General features: G+C 48.3%; 1 protein-coding gene across 1 annotated transcript in view; it reads right to left on the bottom strand.

Moving 5' to 3' along the window:
- VANGL1 (VANGL planar cell polarity protein 1) overlaps positions 1-14,578 on the bottom strand; it is a 45,522-nt gene extending 30,944 nt beyond the window's left edge. The window contains 4 exon segments of the mRNA XM_033005186.2: positions 1,567-2,174; positions 5,000-5,126; positions 6,921-7,210; positions 14,482-14,578. Of these exon segments, the coding sequence (XP_032861077.1) occupies positions 1,567-2,174; positions 5,000-5,126; positions 6,921-7,003 (818 nt within the window). The 5' untranslated portion in view covers positions 7,004-7,210; positions 14,482-14,578.
- Positions 14,579-20,169: the final 5,591 nt, after the last annotated feature.

Genomic DNA, 20,169 nt, shown 5'->3' with positions numbered 1-20,169 from the left:
ATTAAGTCAACGGGAGCACTTCCATTACAGAAGGGGGGCTCTCCTTCACATTTTACAGAGAAGGAAAATACAACAGAGTCCAGACCTAGTGCACCCAAAAGGCCTTTAGTTCTTCTGCTAAGCCAGAGACATCCAGGAGTCAACGCCCAGACTTGAGCTTCAACCACTAAATCTGCTTCAAAGCAATTCCACTGCTAAGCTAATGGCTGCAGGAGACTGCTCCTACATCCACTTAAACCAGCAGACACTAATCTCTCCATCTGCAATAGATATGCATGCCATAGGGGTCTGGACAGGATAAGCAGAACAGATGTTTAAGTGCACATACAGTGCAGGGAATCATCTTCAGAGCTCAGCTGCTAGCTTCACAGGGCACAGGAACTAAGAGATTTCTAGAGAGCCTCACAGGACACAGGAACTAAGGATGCAGAGACACCTGCCCTTTCTTGTACTTTTGCTGAGGGAAGTAACCCCAGCAGGGAGGTGAAAGCAGGCATGCATATGCCATACCTACGGATATTGCACAGCTCCCAAACACTCCCAGATATGTAAGACGTAGCAAACTAATCCATACCTATGACAAAAAGAGCATTATGCTAGAAAACCAAACCAGGAGCAGCAGAGCACTGCCAGAAGAAGCACCTACATGTGCCCCAGTACTCATTAAAAATATTATTCCTGAACACCTGAACCACTGGGAGATTTTGGCTGCACCAAGGCAACTGCTTCAGCAGGACTAAATGTTATTTCCCTCAAGCCAACACAAAACTGCCGATCTCAGAATCAAGGAACAAGTCCCCTGTACCTGTAAGCAGCCTTCAGATCCCACAGTGTAGCTATCTGGCTAAGCCCTTCAAATTCGCCCGTCTGCCACAGTAATGGGCCTCCCAAGCACAAACACCTGAACACAAGCATTTCGACTGGCCACAAAGGGCCAGGATCCAAGCGACCAGTGCCCGATCTGACCCAGGGGATGTTTATTCAGGTTCCTTGCACAACTCTTCACTGCACAGGGCAATGAGGACAAATGGGTGTTTTCAACAGCGCATTAGGTTGCTGAATGCTTTCTCACACAGGGCCACTTACTTCTTCTTCCTTCAGCCCCTGCCACGTGGCCTGGCCTGCTGTCAGGAGGCTCTGAGGAGCAATGCTCTGCACAGCCTGAAGGGCTGCTCTCGAAGTGGCATCTGTCCCATACAGAAAGCACAAGCCAGCCCCGAATACACAAGGAGGCCTCTCCTCTTCCCTCCAGTACGGAGACTGGGCAAGAAGCCCAGAGAACGATCTTAAACAAAGACCTCATCAGGCTTAGCCCAATGACCAGCCTAAACTTGTGCCATCAGCTCCTTTTATTTACAGAAACGCAGAGTACTCTGAAGCAGGGACAACCTCTCCCATACTCACAGAGGGGAAGAGAGGTTCAGCTTGGTAACTCTGGCGAGACTCTAAGACTCCTCTGGGGGAAGATTCAGAAGCCAGGGATATCACACGTACGAAAGCAGCGGACAGGGGATGCTTCATGCTACAGCTTAGCTACACCGCTGGACTTCAAGGGCTTGTACCTACCTCAAGTGCCCCAAGCTGTAGTATCGTGACTCTCCGTCCGTCGACCGAACTACTTTGACAGTGAACACGGGCTGCAGCTGCCGTAGCTCCAGCAGCACAATGGCCAGGTAGTGAATGAAGAGCAGAGCATCCACCAGAGACACGGCGTACTGCACTATTCCTTGGTAGTTGGTGTCCTTCGAGTCCAAGATGCGAACGCCGTAAAAGAGCCAGTAGGAAAACACAAACAGGAATATGAGGACCAACAGAAGGGCCCGAAACACAAACACCCTTGGTATGTCTGCCTTGGGCTGACGGAAAAACAGAGCCCAGGTCCCAATCAGAAGAATGAGGAGTTTAAATGCCACAGAGATGAACAGCCCCTCACAGACAGTACCACACGGCTCCAGATCATCCCGCCACAGGATCTGGGGTAACAGAATGAAGGCAATGGGGGTAAGGAAGACAAGGAGTCCAAGAACAGCTGCCACTGTTAAGCCCAGGTAACGTTTGCAGTCCAACCCAACGCTGTCCTCCAGATCCTTACTGATCCGAGCAATGTCCTCCTGGGAAATACTGTGCTCAGAGGTGCCTGTGATTGCTGTCGTGGTCTCACCCCAGTTGTCATCCTGAAGGCAGAAGAGATAAACAAAAAGAATATTGAAACAATCAGGTTATGCCTTCCGGGTCTTCTGTTCTCCTTTCCCGGAAAACGCTTTCTACAACAGACTTAAGTCCCAGAAAAAAAATACAGCAAAAGTAACACCTTCAAATAAATTGAATAATCAACCCTGCAAATTAGCAAAGGTTTGAAAACAGCAGCAACTTGTCCAAACCAGTGACTACAAACATTAGGTGTTAAAAACCTGTTACTGTAGAGCAGGTAGCTCATCTTGCTATACCACTCACTGTACCCCAGAGGTTTCTCTTCCAGCACACTCTTGGAAACTACAATAATCATCAGTTCCCATGTGCAGGGCAAGGACTAGCACTCTTCCAGCCCACAAATTCTGCAGTGCAAGTGCACCACAGAAGCACCTGGAAGGGAAATTTTCATTTCAGTATTTCAATCCAGTAGTTGTTGTTACACAATCAAAAACATGTTCACACATTATTTTTCCATGCGTAACAGAAGCAACCGCACTTCCAGCAGGTTTCTCCACTTTGTTTTCTTTTATTCTCCTTGACAGTAGAGCTGCCCTCAATAGATGACATTCTAATGAAAGTTCTAACCACAAGTCACAGGTGGTCACAGAGGATACTTTCAGGTATAAGGCTTTAAGTTTAGAGGATCCTAGACTCCCAAGTAGCTCTGGAATTAGAGTCTAGGACATTGTCAGAAGCCACTCAGCCACAAAGAAGCCTACCTGAAATACAGTCGCCATATAGCCAAGCTTCAGCTTACGTTTCCTGAAAGTCTCATTTCTTCCCTAGCTAGTATCAGAGGACTTCTGCAAGCCAGTTCTCCAATCCCACGATGCCTCCAATTGCTCCTTCCCGGTGCTGGCACAGCCAGAGAGTTACACTAACATGTATGGATTTGACTCACAGCTGCTGCTGGAGTGACTCATGCACATCAAGACTCCTGACGCTTCCCACAAATATACACTGCCAAACAGTGGCAACGCAGGCGCTTTGTTGCTTGGCACCTGACACCTTTGCAGCTACAATGCTCATTCAGAAGTGCACATTTTGCTCTTCCTCCTACCCTCCTGATTGTGTCTCTTCCTGCAGCCTGTGTCATCAATAGGATTTATACCTTCCCCCAGACTCCTGCAGCTACACGTGCTGATCAAAGCATTTTGTTTTTAAGAAACAGACATTATTTACTGCTTCAAAAGAGATAAAGAGTCTTCAAGAATCTTTAGGAAAGGAGTAGACAGAAGCAGCACGACTACTTCGAACAACTTTGGGGACTTAACTTCTAACGCACTCCAATACATGAATACCTCCCATGCCTAGAGCAGTAGGGCTTTGAGGCAGGCCAACCGTAAACAGTCAGCATCTTGAATTAATATGAGGGTTTGAGTCACTTCTCACCAAAACAGAGGCCCCAGAAGAGGTATCCGCAGTGTAGTATGTCCTGAAAGGCAGCATAATCCTATCACATTTCCCTCTTTGCCAGTGTCTCCAGTAAAGCAATCTAAGCATTTCAACTATTTTATGTTTATGCATGAAATAGCTCTGTTTCCTCCATTTGATGAGCTGAGAAACTGTGAAGAAGACAGAAGGGACAGAAACACCACAGCATCTTAAGGCTACAGCCCAGAAGACAACAGGCAACCCTAGTCTCAGTCTGCCTCTTGTAACAGCTCTTCCCACTTTAAGTGGCATGAACAAAAAAATGCGCAGTTATATGGAAATATAAGTCTCAATCTCTAGTGGTGCAAAGTTGTTGGACCCAACTCAGGGCAATCTGCTCCCTAGGAGAAAAGTCTTGCTCATTCATCAACTTATTTTGCTTTGGCTTTAATTCACATTGCGGAGGTTTGCATGCAAACACAGGCTTAAGAGCTCACCAGGACCTTTAGATCTATTTGAAGTAATAGGTGGGACTCATGAAAAGAAGCATCTGATTACAAAATACCAAACAGCAGTACATGAAGTCAGCCCACCAGCCGCTTCATCAGTACTGTTACCAGTATTACCATACAGAGTTTGGGTGCAAACTGGGTATCAATTTTTTTTTTTTTTTTTTTTTTTGAAAGGGCAGATGTGGAGCCTCACAGCCAAGGACTAACACACCCCAAATCCAGCCCAGGAGGCACTGAGACATCCTGCATTCTATGTCTTGCAGCATCAGCCATTCTTTAAAAATTAATATGCACCTTCATATCAACTGCTAAAGCAGAGAGTGTACTGGATCCATCCTAGGTGCAATCTAAACTCAGCATTATTCCATTCTTGATTTAACCCCAGTGTTAATGCACTAGCTTGCACTGAGTTCACCTTCCCTCTCAGTTATTTCACGTTAGTTTTACATTTCTTGTTGCCTTTCCCTACTGGGATCCTGGTTCTAATATGCTTTACATGATTACCTAGAGCAAATCCTGCTTAAAAACAGAAGTGCACATACAGGTGAAACCACTGACCTGAATAATGCACAGTCAGATGATGGAAACAGATGTTTCTACAGAGCTTGGCAGGTGACGCTCTGGAGACAGAGGCGAATTAGTGCCCCAGGAGCGTCCCCATCAGCCCTGGTGCTGTCAAAAATAATGCTTTTAGAAAAAGACAGAACTGATCGAGACCTTGCCTGAATAGTCAAAAATAATGCTTTTAGAAAAACACAGAACTGATCGAGACCTTGCCTTTATGCCTGAATAACGGGTACCCATAAGTCTTGATTACTAACAGCATGTGAGCGACCCTTTTTTCCTACTCACGTGCCGGCGCGTTATACGCGCTGTTCCAGAAACCACAGTCCATGCTTTTGCTTTCGCTCTGTCCTTACCTGGCCCTCCTCTGCCCGAGAGGCATCGTTCCCAAGCAGCGGCTCCGCAGGAGGTGTCTGGATGGTGACGGACTTCTCAGACCGGCTGCCATCTTTGCTTCGCGGCGATTTGTGCCTGTCCCGACTCCTTTTCCAAACAGAGCAAGAGGAGAACAACGTTACCAGGTAGTTTCTGGAGCAGGGCCTGGAATCTGCCACACCTCTACCTGCGGCGAGTGCCCCAAGCATTAGATCGCAGTCATGCTCTCCCATCTCTTGATCAGTATTGACCCAATCTTTGACAAAACGAGCTTCGGAAGAGGTAGACAGGGACCTTGCCCAGAGCAGCCTACAGCCTGGTGGCTGGGACAGTCTACCCTCTCAGTGATTGGAGAGGGGGGCAAAAGGGACAAGGGTACATCCCCACCACCTCCTCTTTTCTAAAAACAGCTTCTGCCAGTGCTGCACTTTAAAGGGAAGCTTGCATTTTCAAAACGACTGGCAACTCCATTTGGTATTCACTGGTCCACGCAGCTCTCCATCTGGAATAAAGTGTCTCACGGGGACACATACAGTTAACAGAAGGAATTAATCAAGACAGCTTTAGTTCCTGCAACAGAGAGTCTTGTCAACTAGGACCACAACGCTGTAGGACAATTGGTGAAGTTTATTTCCACAAGTTAGTAACCCCTCACTTAGCCTCTTACAAAGAGAGCAAGAACATCAAGGGTTCCAGGCTAGTGCTCACTTCCAGAGTACCCCTGCGGACCTCACGGCTTCTCAACATCTCAAGACGTTATCTCAAGAATGTCTCAAGATGATTTATGCCCCACCAGTATTTTCCTCCCCCTTCCTACCCAGGCAGGAAAGCAGCCTTTGCACAGGGGCTGACTTAAAGCTCAGGAGCATCCAGCATCCCAGCTCTGCTCTCGCCACTGCATCTCTCTTGGAATTACCAAAGCCCAAAGGTTTCATGGAAGGAGACTTTTTTCCTGTCCAGAGTAAGAGGCTCCACGATTTTTATGTTGCTTTGGGAACTCTGAAGGCATCTTTCCATGTGGCATTCTGAGCTTCAAAGGGCAATCCATATTGGGGCTTGGGGTGTTAAAGAAGGGAAAGAAAGGGCAAACAAGAGATGTTTTACTCAATAACTGGACTGAGAGCAAAGAGCCTGCATTTCATGGAAGAATTCTTTTTCCAACCACACAGGATAATTGCTTCTGAAATGCAAAGTTATTTTGGACCAGCTCAGTTCTCAGTTGCAAAGACTGTAAGAGGCACGCATTTTACATGTAAAACTAATGATGATGCAGGAACAAAATAAAAGGATAATGTTCCCAAGTAATCAAAAGTTTCAGAGCAAGCTGTTTTTTGAGGCTGCTAAACTACCACAACAGAGAGGACTTGATATTCAAGTTCAGAAAAGCCCCAGTTCTAATCCAATCAAGGCTGATAAAGGACTTGTTGTGGACTCAAGTACCACTCAAATTCTATTTAAAATACCCAGTACACCAGCAACAGAGTAGCCAGGAGGATGGTGGGGAGAGATAGGAGACCCTACTGTTACACAATAAAGAAATGGCATCAGAAGAGAAAACAATGGGCAATTATCAGTTTAGGAAGTCTGACATGTCTTGTCCCCAGAGACTACTCAACCCTTGCACTTTAAGAGCAGAGTTAAGTGATCTTTCCATTCTGCTGGTGCCATCCCAATCCTTCTGGCCATATGTGACCCCAGCATGCATCCAACAGGTTGAATACAATTAAATTAGCAGCATTATTGCTTCCAATATCCTCACCGGGTTCTTCATGAGGACTCTCCACATGTATCTCCTCCAGAGCTGTGGCCCCACTGATTTCATCCTGGCTTACATTCCCCCCCCCCCCCCGGCACACGTCCTAGTTTAGAGCAGTAAGTAATTAAAAATAAACATTTCCTTACCCTTGTCTGTGGGCTTTTTTGGAGTGACCTGAGTAGTGGGAGTATCCCGAATATGTCGATTCTGTATCCATTGCAGCAGACATGGGGCCTGCACAGAAGGGGCACAGATTTTACTTAGAAGACAAGTTCCTCGTGCTCCTGAGATGGAGTCCGTGGTAAAAGTGCTTTCCTGGGTACTCTTTGCTTCCCAGTCATCAGTGAGGTTTGGTCCTCAGAGCGAGTGAGCTTCACTTACAAGGAATCGGACCAGAGCGGAAGGGAGGGAGGGTGCTCAGCTCCTCACGATCGACCTAAGGAAAGGGAAACAGGCATGGAAGCGCACACTAAGCAAAGCAAGACATCATTCCTACTGCAGCAATTCCCTCACCCTGGCCACATGTCGCCACTCAGCACACGGTACCCAATTCACAAGCTTCTCCTGGCCGATATCTCCCTCTCCAGTCTGGTGAAATACACGCATTTGTAGAGTTTTAAATAAACTGATAACATACCTCTGCTTTGCAAAGTCTAGCCTACTAATCTAAAAATCCAGAAGAAACGGCATAAATGGCCTGGAAAAGACAGTGACTCGGAGAAGGCTCAGCAGCCTAGATACAAAAATTCACCCCCAGAAAAGGTACTGGGCTTGACTTCCCCAACCCCCATCACTTCACTTGTGTAACATACAGCTCCAATACCCCCAGACTGAGAATATCAGCATTATAGCCTACATAGAGAGGGAAGGGGTGGGGGGTGAGGGTGACTTTCCTAGGAGAAATGCAGGAGAGGATCAGACCACCATGTCTGAACCTGCTTTGTTTTCACAACTGCAAGGTGTGCCCGTTTTACAAGCACTAGTTACTATACAATCAATGGCACTATAAGCACCTCCCTTTCTTTGTAATCTTTGCCTCCAGAAGCTAATTTGGGCCTTGATGAATTGAACTTTATTAAAAATTGTCTCTATATATACACATACTAAGAACACAGGGGAGAGCTGATTAGAGATCACATCTAGCTTATATGGGCCAACACTTCTTACAGCGTACTTCCATTTGGAGCAGAAGCTGAAGTCCCATCCGTAAAGGGCAGAAGAGGGTCATGTTTTTTGGGACAGGAGCAGGGCGACATCAGAACAATTCCCAACAGTGACATGTCAAAAAACCCAAACCCCGTGGGGAAGAAGGGTAGATGCCATCCTGCTTTCCAAACCCACATCCACATCCTGTGTTAGGTGAGAAGGGAAATGGAAAGGAAGGGAGTTAGTCACTGGTTTGGGGAAAGGCATGCAAATGGTAAAGAGGTGCAGATGGAGGGGTTGCAGCTACAGATGGAGGTACCTTGGCACAGCCCAGCGTTTGGCACACAGCACTCTCACATGCCTCCTGCCCAGATGACTGCTGCCTCCAGCCAACACAAGACTACAGCCGTGCTGTACTTTCAGAGCGGGCAAAGACTGCTTTAAAATTAAATTAGATCCCTCCATTATTTTATTCTCACAGCAGTTTTGAAAGCTGTTAGCAATAAAACAGTCAACCATTGCTTTCAGCCCTCTCCCTCCCCAAACACAGAGGGACAGCAACAGAAATCGGGCTTTATACCTGGCCAACTATTCTTTCCAGCAGTAAGATTCCTCCACTAACACCTCCAGAAAATCTTGTAACCGAGCAGAGAGCTCTACCACATGCAAGCCGTGCCAAAGTATGAAGTCTCTTCCCCACAGGGCTCCTTGGCTGACGGTGCAATCTGCAACAAAGTACAGAAGCGTTCCCACTGCATCGGGAGCTGCAGGTATTTGCACAACACTCGGGCTTGCCAAGGCTCTTGGAAAGGAGAAGGCAGGGGGAACCTTTTGTGTACAGGAATTCCCAAGCTTTATGTGCATATCATGCCTCAAGAAAACTCCTTAAAGGCAGCAGAGAATCTAGGAAGGATGAATAAGGATGGGAATGTAAGGCCCAGTTTTCAGAGGGGAGGAATGAGGATGGATTTAAACACAGTGAAATATAAAGCCAAGGCACGGCACAGTTTGGGAAATGGCATCATTCCTGTAACAGGAATAAAAATCCTCCAGCCTGGGACACATGATGTTAACACTCGTTAACTCCCTAGACTTGCACACAGCCTGTAGCTTATGGCTCCAGCAATAGGCTGGGACTTATTAAAGCCGATTTTTACCTCTGTTCTGTTACTGTCCTGCTAGGCAACCACAGAAAAATCCTTCCTCTGTGTCTTTTCTTCTCCAGTAAATGGGGGGTGAGGCCACCACCCCCCTACCTTCAAAAAGTGCTATGATATCAACAAAGGAGATGGCTACACAGGACCTTGCAATCATTAGGCATTACAAATCAGAAACATACTCAGTTGTACAAAAGGTGGTAATGAGTATTATAGGCTTAAACCACTGACTGTGATGTTACTGGCCTCCCTTTGAGAACAACCACTGTCTTCACAAATATATACACCATCACATTACAGGAATTGGAAAAGTAAGGATTGCTGCCAGCACGCATCAGTAAGGGTTATGCATTTTTCTTAGGCTTCTAGGAAAAGTACCAACGTCTAGCCTTTTCCTCTAACCACATAAAAGAACTTTCCCCCAGCTCCCAGATAGAAGAATCGGAGCCGAGACAGGGACTGGAAACAGAGCTCCTCTTCTGACCCCTCTCACCCCCGGCAGCACAGGGTCACACTTCTCAGGAGATGTCAGAGAACATTTCAGCCAGGTAGAGGCTGCTGTGGAAATGCACGGGCTGCCTAGACAGGAATCACAAACCAGCAGTGCCCATTTCAAGGTGGGTGAAGCAAGGCAGTGCTGGGCACCAGGCAGGGAAAGCAGACTCATGGGAAGACCAACACAGGAACGCTGGGGCAGGCTGGATCATGCCAACTTTCTTCTTCTGTGTAAACAAGAGCAACGGTTTTGACACAGCTCTATGAAAAGTCAACAGGGCGGCCCCCCCAAAAACATTAAGTCTCCTGGATTGTTGTCAAAAGCAGTATGATGAACTTGGGGACCCTGAACCACCCCCTTGCCCCAGCTGCAGGACACACCAGTGGCTAAATAGCTCTTCCTGCCAAGGCTGCCTGGAATAAAATCTATCTGCCCACCTTCAGCTGGAAAAAGCAGAAGACCACCGGCTTTGTCTGGTGCACAACCGAGGCTGAGCATCGAGAAGGCTTCCTAGATTTGGCCAGGGCTGCTAGCTGGACTCCACTCCCAGTCTGAGCAGGATCAGATGAAGAAACCAAGGAGGAAGGAGCACAGTCCAAACACACACTCCTCATAGCCAAGCCAAGCAGGTTACCTACCTCCTGCTCTATTTTACAACAGAAGGGGACCAGCCTTACCCCAAAAAAAGGCTTCTGGAACTACTGGGGAAGAGGTAGGGAGGGGACCAAAAGACAACTAACATGTTAAACCACACCTCCAGGTTGGCACAGACAGAAGTCAACGCTGAATTAGCCACCACCCCAGCAGTGCCCACCGTTAGAGCCTGAGCAAAGCTAGAGATGAGAAGCTGTACATGAATCCTTCATAGCACAACCATATCCAAACTAAGCACAGTCTTTTAAGACCTTCACTACTAAATCACTCCTAATAATGATTCTTACCCTACCACCCTGGACAAGGACAACTGTCCTGCAAAAAGAAGCAGCCCCATCCCTTCAGAAACAAGTATGAACCAAGAGGCCAATTTAGCCAACTGAAACGGCTTCACAAATGATCATTACATCTCACAGGACTCCACTGAAGGCATGGTCTGTTTGCAGAGCTTCTGGCCCTGAGTGAAAGAAAACTCCTCCAGCCCAAGGGTACAGTTGCACTGTTTTTCGGCGTTGACAAGAAAGCCGGTGTTAGTAGCTTCCACCTCCACACCATGCTGCACCACTTTTGGTTGTGTCAACACAATTCTCAGCAGGCAAACAGCACTGCTGGAAAACAAAACAAAAAGTCCCTTTTCTCCCCCTTGCCACGCTTTTGTCTTGGATCCTTTCCGTGACCTAGTTCACAGCACAGCCCCAAACAGCAAAACCAACACCAGGGTGAAGAGCAGCGCAAGCGAACAGCTCGGGGGGAGATGGGAATGCCTCCTCCGCTCCAACCACAACAATTGTGTAACTGCACACCCAGCACTTTGCTCCCAGTAGGGCCAGCACTCTCAATTTGCCTTTCCCTTACTCACCAATGACAGAAGGATGCCAAGCACTAGATGGAAAACAATGCTAAGGCTGCCCCAAAGGAAATTTTGGGACCCTATTCTGACAAGAAGGATGGCCGCATCCTGCAAGACGGTGGAGAAATGCAGTTACCCCTGAATACCACAGAGATCACTGTAATTACAGTTTCTACGCAGCTACACAACTCATTGTAACTCCCTCTTTTCATATGCTCATAAATCTCCAAAAAGAGTTCTTTTGAATTGCTATTTTCCACGCTGGGAGCCCAATCCCATTTCCAATGAAGTTCGCTTTGTGATTGTCTTCAAGGGAGCACAGTTTGGCTCCTAGCCCAAGGGAAATTTAAAAGAGCAAGTTACATCTTTAAATCAAAGAGGGCAAATGCAAACAAGAGCACTCTTTTACATCCCCTGCTTTCCCCGATGGATTTTCCCCTGTGAAGTTGAGGCAAATAACTCCAAAGCAGTTCAGCTTTGAAATCCTTGTCTGTACAGTTTCAATCTTACTCTGTTTAAAACTTGCAATCAATTAGAGTTGATTTACCAGTCGGTTCATGAAGTTACATATATTTGGAAGTGCCATCTGGAACACAAGCAGCCATAAGTGTCCGTGAGGATGTGCGCACATTCAGCTCCGCACGCTGTCAGCCTCACTTGTTAAACAGCACCAGCTGTCTATAGGGTAACGGAGGACCACGAGCTATTGCACTGAGAAATCTTTTTTATTCGCTTAGTGAAACGAAGAGCTTTACAAATTAAACAGGCAGAACTACAAGCACTAAGCTATGGGACAGCGTTAGGGTTCAAGAATAATTAAAAGATGTCTAAGCAGTGAGGAAGCCTTACAACTCTGGCATTAACTCGGCTGCACGGTACGGCTGCAGCGTGTTCCTATTATTCACTTCAGAAAAACGAGAAGTTACGTAACTTGCCATGTTCAACTGCATATATAGTAAGACCTATGAGCAATGCCACAGGAACCTTTTGCTTTTGAATTTCCCGAGCAGGCCCCAATCCAGCAATTTGATCTGTAAGCACAGAAGTTCACCCATGCTGATCTACTTGCAAAGCCAAGGCTTTCAGTTTTAACAGCCAACAAGATTTGGGAAGCAAGGTTTTTTTCTAAAAGCTTTCTATTTATTTTTGCTTGTCATCAAATAAGGTTAATTTTGGCCTTATATATATATATATATATATATACACATATATATAACCCAGGGCTTTTACTCTACGACAGTGGCTCTTGATTTGCAGGCCCCTCATCCTAAACAAATGTTTAGCAGTCAGCAAATTCAAGCCCTCTAGCAATAGGTTCTCTTTTCTTCTGCTTCTCAGAGGCTTCTTAGAAAGATTTCATAGACCCCTGGGAATTTCCAGGCCCTAGGCTGAAAGCCATTAGTCCATGACATGGATATTTCAAAAAGAAAAGTCACTTGGGTTTATTGAACCAATCCACCTGGGTTTTTAATCAGAACATGCAACAACACAGGACTGAAAACACAGTGAGGCTGTTTCAACTGACAACAGGAATGCCTGGCTAAAACCACCACCCAAGCAAGCCGTGTTTCTAGGGAGTAAGCCCCAGCCTCTTGCCTCCCTGTTACACAGCTGGAAGTCGGGAAGTTCTCTGCACGGGACCCACTGGTGAAGCAGAAGCACCTCCCTGGAAGATGTCCTTTGCCCACTTCAAGAACCAAATCTGTGCTGTCCAAGTTTCTGGAGCACAACCAGCATTCCAGTCTGTCATGCAAATTATACGTCAGGGGCCAACCCAGCCAGACGGGTGAAAGCCTGTGCTTCCTCGCCTCTGTCTCCTGTGTTCCTAGGCCTTCAGGGGCACCTCTTTACCCTAGAGCCATGCAACACAGCCGAAGGTATTGTGGCCTCACCCTCGTGATACTAGAGCACCTGGGACCGTGCACAGGAACACAGTTTACTGATGTTTAAAGACCTGCAGCTTTACTGAAACAAGCAGGGGAAAGACTCTTACAAGACTCTTCAGACTCTGCCTATCCAAGCAGGCAGTACCTGCACCTTATTTTCAAAGTTTACTTTTAGCCACAGCATTAAAGGCTATAAACTACACAAGGTTTCTCTACTGAAAGTGCAGCATCCTAATTTGCTCTTCCAGCCAGCGCGACTTAATTTCCTAACTCTTCATAGCTGCGAAGATCTCGTGGGCAATACGTTATTGACAAACCCAGGGCCAAAACACCTCGCTGCTTCAAACAGCCATAGAACCGCCAAGTCCGCCTCCCCAGAGCAAAACCCCTGCCACCGAGTCATTTACGCTTTCATAACCCCGCGACTCAAAGCGTTCAGCCCTCGGCGTAGGAGAGCCAGTTTCCAACCCTGACAGGCTTCTAAATAAGAAACCAATGTTGCTTCCCAGCGGCTCTCCAAAAGCGTGCCGTTACCGAGACGGAACGGCTAACGCAACAGCTTTGCTCTCTGTTGGGCACGCTCAGAAGCGTTCCGGTATGCACCCCAGGCCACCTCTGCCAAGGCAGAAGGAGATTCTCCCCTCGGCGGCTGTCGTTGGAGCGGATTTATCTCCGGCCACGCGAGCTGGAGCTTCCCCACGCTGTAACTTGCGGAACGGAAACAACCGCTCAGTCCTGCGAGCCCACGACTTGGGGCATCACCCGGGGTGACCAGGCCAGCCTCTAAGCAGAGAGGTGTGACTGTGCCCTCCCTCCCCCCGGTTGCGACCCCCGTGCTGTCCAGCGGGACGAGTCCAGGCATAAAGCGCCTCGTTTCACACGGCCTGGGCAGCCGAGGCGTCCGCAGAGCTTTCGCACCGGCGGGAATTCACTCCTGCCGGCGCACTAACAGCGGCACGGGTTCCTTCAAAGGCGAGGCTTGGCAGAAAAAACCGCTGCCCACCGTGAGGGGCTACCACCTACGGCCCTCGCCGGCGTTGGAGGGTCTCACCCCGGGGAAGCCGAGCTCTCTCCGGCCCGCGGCACGGGAGCCGGGACCCGCGGCCGCGGCAGCCTCACGGCGGGCGAGGGCAGCGCCCAGGCTGCCGGGCAGAGCCCCGGCCAGGGGCAGGGAGGCCCGGCGGCCGCCCCCGCCCGCCTCCCCGCTCCGCCCAGCCACGGGAACCGGCGCCCAGCCGCCCCGCAAAGCGTCGGGCGAAGCGGGGTGTTCCCCCGCACCCCCAAATTCCTGCAGCCAGCATCACCGGAGCCCGGCCGGGCTCTCAGCCAGCCCCCCCCCCCCGCACCCCGGCCGGGGACGGACCCCCGGCGCCTGCTCCCGCCGCCCCGGCCCGGGCACCCCGGGGGGGGGGTCCCCGGGGCGGGAGGGCGTCGCCGCCCCCCCCCCCCCCCCCCCCATCCCCATCCCGCACACACAAGACAGACAAGCGGGCGGGCAGGACAGACGGATGGGCTCACCTCCCTCCCGCGGCCGCCCCATGCCGCTCCCGGCACCGACCCGCCGCTTTCCCCCACGGCGGCGGCCGCCGTCGCTGCTGCCGCCGCCGCCGCTTTCCGCTTCCTGTGCCCGGCACCGCCCCGCACCCCGGCCCTCCCCCGCCGCAGCCACCGCCCCCGGGCGCGGCATCCCTCCCCGCTACCCCCCCCCCCGCCCCGGGACCCCCCCCCCGGGACCCCCCCCCGGCCCTGCCGGCAGCTCCTTGCGGCCGTAGCCGGTGGGGAGCCGGGGCTGGAGCCGCCGCTCGCCCCCCCCCCCCCCCTCCGAGGCCTGGCCTCACCCTTCGGCACCTCTCCCTGCAGCTCTGCCTCTCAAGCGCTCGTACGCTCCCTCCCTCTCATCCCCCTGCCGCCGCAACTCTCCAGAGCCCCCCCCGGTGCCCACCTCCCGAACCCCCCCACCCCTCCGGCTCTACCGCTCTCCCCCGCCCGGCCTTGCTCCTCGCCCGCCCTTACGCTGCCACACTCCAGCAGGAAGACCAGTCCCTTGGAGCTCTCCCATCCTGGACGACCGCGTCCTTAGTTTTTCTCCAAGGCTAGGTGTCCTGCTAGGCACTGTAACGCCTAGCCTTCCGGACCGCTTGCTCTGCTCCTCCACCCATAGCCTGCAGCTGCGGCACGCTTTGCCCCTGGTCACAAGAGGTCTACAGTGAGGAAGGACCTCCTGCCCCCCCAGGAGAAGGGCCCGGGTTGCCTGAAGCCACTCACAAGCTGCCCAAAGCCTGCCTTGGGCACCAAATTCCTAACGTGGCTTAGCTCCGGGTAGCTGGGAAGGAAACTGGCAGAGTTCTGCGTGCCATGCAAGTCACCATTTCTGGAGTCAAATGTTGCTCCTTTTTCATTGCACTTTTGGGCTGTCTTACTCTTTAAAAAATAGATAAATTTTCAGGCCGTACAATGAACCAGCAGGTAGAAATGCATGAAGGAAATCTAGATCCCAGTCCCGTGCTTTGAACTACTCAGGAACAAACCAGTCAACAGAGGAACAAATGCAGAAGATACTGAAATTATTCTTATCAGATAGCTTCTGTGTTGCATTACTGTGTCTGCTGTAGACTGCATCTTTTATTTTTCCCCTCACTCCCTTTTTCCAAAATAGTGGCAATTTGTGGTGCGTGTCCCCTACTCAACATCTCTACAACATGGAATGACTTTACAATGGAACAGTCAACTGGGAATTGGAAGAAACATTTCCACACCACTCTTATTTGGTAGTTACATTACCTCCTGTTTTGCATGGTGCACACGCTTACCCGAGCCTGTGACTGCCTGAAAGAGGCCGATATCAAGTGATAGGCTCCATCTTGTATTATGCATCAACACGTTGTCTAAACTTGCCCAAGGCCCGAGTACTCCGCTGCATTCCAGGCAATGGCCCTGCCCTGAAAAGCGTCTGACACCCTGCCCAAAGCCTGCCTCTCGGCCTCCCCGGCTGCTAACGGCTCCCCACCGCTCGACTGTTGCAGGGGGGCTTGCTTCCTCCCCCCCCGCCGAGGTAGGGGAAACGTGAAGAAAGGCAACAGGTCACAGTTTCTACAGGCCATGCACCTGGCGCAGGGGAGAGACTCAGTGCGAGGAGAAAGCTTTTACCTCTTCTGCGTGGGGATGATGACAAGGGGAGATGCTGCCCTGCCTGAAAGGCTACGGAGACATGGGGAAAAACTTCAACAGGGGGGACTTTTTCAAAGGTCTTTAACTGGACTTCTTTGAAAGCAACCAAGAAACTCTGCCAAGTCTGTATTTCTTCTCCTACTATGCTGCCCCAGCAGCTGCTCAAGAAGGTTTAGAGGATTTCTTAATACTAGTTTAATCATCTGGAACAGCAGGACTTGTTGCAATACTCTCATGGAAAGACTGCTAAGAGATCTAAGCTGAGGATGCATGCAAGCCTCAGGGAGGACCAGCACTTACGCCCTGTCCAAACCTAGCTGGAGCAGACGCCTGTTAGAGCCAGCAGTGAGGCCCGCTGGCACCCAGCTAGGTCAAGCTGTTTCACAGAATATTGGCAAAGGAGGAATACACTGAAGATGGGCTCAGAGGCAGATGCTGGGGTGCTGTGTATGCTTACCTCTCATCATCTGTTTAAACCACTCAGACACAAGGAAGTGTTTCATGTGAGTCAGGCAGTCTGGTAAGGCCGTAGTTAAGAAATTTGTAAAGTGCAGTGCTCCTGTACACTACAGAATAGGTGAGATTAGAGTCGGTTGGGTGGCTTTTTTTTTTTTGTTGTTGTTTTTTTTTGCTTTGTTTTTTTAAGTAACCAGAACAGAGCTCATAGATTCACAGGAGAATCATTTAAGTTGGAATGGACTGTTGGCCATCCAGTCTCCCCACTCAGAACAGTGTCAACTAGAGCAGGTTGCTCAGGGCTGTGCCAAGTCAGGTTTTGAGCATCTCCAAAGACAGAGTCCATAACCTCCCTGGCCAACCTGTTCCAGTGTTTAACACCTGCATAGTATTTCAGTTTGTAGCTAGCTGTTCCCTCTTTTCCTTTCATCGGATGCCACCAAGAAGAGTCTGACTCAATTTTTTTTTACTCCCTTCCATCAGGTATTTCTACGTGTTGATTCACATTTGCACACATCGATTCCACTCTGAAACCTACTCTTCTCAAGACTAAAAACCCCCAGCTCTCCCAGCCTTTCCTGGTATGTCTGACGCTCCAATCCCTGAATCGTTTTAGCGGACCTATGCTGGACTCACTCCAGTATGTCCATGTCAAACAGAGATGGTCTCTGGTCCAGACAGTGCTCTGTCTGCATGTAATGCAAGATACCCTCGTTGTTCAGTTCCCTTCTGTTTTGATCTTCTTCCATTCCTGCTGGCATAGTGGCCAGGGGATGTTTTAGAGACGTTCTGGAAGTGGTAAAGCACATGGACTGGCACTGCTTTATGGCATGCTCTTAGATGCACACACAGACAGACAGATGAAGAGGTAGGACACTCATATGAAGCCAGGCCCAAACTTGGCCTGTTTCATGATGCGGCACACAGAAAAGGAATATGATCTCAGATTCGTCATCTCTTTCTGCAGTGGCCTGGTATGAAATAATAAATACCTTTGATTTGCTCCTAGCTTGTGTCTCTTCTCCTATTTAGAAAAAAAATAAAATCCTTATGATGTGAATGCCAATGCTACAGGCTCAAGTTCACTGGAAGTAGCAGAGGAAGGCTAGAAGGTGCAGTGATTTATTTTCTGCTCAAGGCAGCAAAAACCGAGATGTTTTTAGATCTTACAAGAAGCAGCTTCTGGCTTCCCTTAACACTCCTTTGTTTTGTTTTTCCAATAGAAACATGACTGGCATTCTCAATTCATGTAGTTCCTTGAGGGGACTGTTTCTATCCATAGCTTTGAAGAAATACTCAAGAAAATCCTAGGAAGCACAAGCAGGAACATTCTTCTTCTGGATGAAACATGAGAATCCAGACAATTTTTGCCCTCATTGCATTTTCAGAAGGTTCTAGGTGCCTTTAGTATGAAGCTAGTATTTAGAAATTCTCTAAATCTTCTTGAGTGGATACTGGTGCAGCATAGTAGAAGAAATTCAGACTTAGCAGAGTTTCTTGGTTGCTTTCAAAGAAGTCCAGTTAAAGACCTATGAAACAGATGGGTGGATGGTAGAGTCCAGCACAGAAAACACACACCAACTCAATCATGCAGGGAATTCAAAATGATACAGAGATCTGCTTGTTTAGAAGAAATACAATTCTCTAATTCTACTAATCCTGCTACTGCATTCCTCAGGCTTGTATTTTTCACTCTGAAAAGCATGAGTTGGACAGAAGACCAGGGAGAGATGGATTTTCAGTCACAGCTGTGGAACACAAGTGATCTTAGATGTAGCAGAAGAGGCATTTCCTGGATTGTGGACATTATCCCTTCTTATAACAAATCCCTTAGTGTTTTAAATCACTGTTTTACATTTTGATTTGCTGATCACTATGCATGACCGACCTGCTATCCAGTCAAATTAGCTAAATAAAGGTCCATGCTGCCTCTTCTAGCATCATCTATTCCAAAGTGATGGGTCTTCATGGCATGTAGTCTTCTACTTGGCATGTAGGTTACACTTTCAAGTAATCTCTTTGCTCAAAGGTTTGCTTTCTTTTTTTTTCCTCCAGCACCATTAAATTCACTTATTTTAAAATAAATCCATCTACTTAACCTTTTATTTTTCTACTGATCATTTTTGTGGGCCAGATTCTGCCTTATTTGGAGACATACGTACAGTATTTTTGATAATATACTGACATTGAATTTGCTGTAGATTTTCTTCATCACCTTGGAAACCAGTCTTCCTCGTTCTTTCCCCAAAATCCAGACTCCTCCTTCCCCATCACACAATAACATACCCAGATATTTTTTGTCTGTGACAAAATTCAGTGACAAAATCACATATCTACACATGTCCACAAAACCCGATTGGTTTCTCCATCTTTTTACTGTTTCCTGAGTAGAATGAAAAGATAATTTTTAAGTTACAGGCCAAAGATGGAATTTGTCTGCACAATGCTTTGAGAATTGGAGGCAGTGCCTTGTCAAGTAAGAAACATAAGCGTGAGCTGAGCCCAGCACAAGTGTAAATGTCATTCTGAATTACTGCCCACTTCTACACGGCATCAGCTGGAGCCTCCAGCACAGGGGGAAGAGGAAAGTTCTTCACTGAGACTGGATGCCACTTCATAGTTTCTATCTGATGAAACTGTTTGTATTGCTTATCTGAACCGTGCATGATCTTGCACTGTGCCACTGACCTCAATCTAGCAGTGTGCATCTAGAGTTTAAGTAAACGTGCAATGAGAGATATGCACAAGGAGCCACATTTCAGCTCTTACGCTGCAGAAAATCTTGTTTAGAGGAAGAGAGAGGCGAGAGGGACACAACTACAAAAGAACACCTTCCTTCCCTTTTGGTGTGGTTGTTATTTAGAAAGGGAAAATGCGTACTGCTGCACAGCTGAAGAAACAGCATGACACATTTATTTTGCATAACAACTTGCATAAAAGCTACCGAGCCCTTTATATAATTCATTATCCAAAATACATGATTTCTGCCCAAATAAAGAGAAATGGTGGGGGGTAGGAAACACTAGGAAAACTTCACTTGGCTGAGATTCTGCAAAGCCCAGTTCAGGATTCAGTTAATCTCACTTCCATTCCGTAGCAGATAGAGATAAAACTTTTATTTGGGTTCATCAGATTTAAAGAATATTGCTTAAAAAAGAAAAAATACCCAACAACAAAGTCCTCCCACTGCAGAAACATTTCCTAACTAAATTTAAAGGGCGAAAAAAATAAGGTAGAGTTCATCTGTACAGGCCAAGAGGACCAGAGGGGGAACAGAGAACATCTTTTGTCTGACTTGACCCTAAGTTAGAATCTACTGCATACCATGACCTTTTCTCTGTGTGTGCCAGGAACCTGGCAGCCCCCTGTGGACCTTATCTTAGAAGGTAAGGGCTATTAACAGGCAAGTAGTCATACCCTCCACTCCTTTATAACTCAGTTATAGCAGGGTGGGGGGCACAGGACGGAGGGAGGGCACCACCATCTTGTAGAAATAAAAGAAAGCATGAGGCCTCAAATAGGAATACCTGGCCACAGTGGTGGTAGATGCACTACTTCAACTAATTCTGGGAGCCTCAGCCG

Source organism: Tyto alba, unplaced genomic scaffold, assembly GCF_018691265.1.
Source record: "Tyto alba isolate M040663 unplaced genomic scaffold, T.alba_DEE_v4.0 Super-Scaffold_14, whole genome shotgun sequence".
NCBI lineage: Eukaryota > Metazoa > Chordata > Aves > Strigiformes > Tytonidae > Tyto > Tyto alba.
The sequence above is the reverse complement of the archived record's forward strand: the minus strand, read 5'-3'. Positions and strand labels throughout refer to the sequence as shown.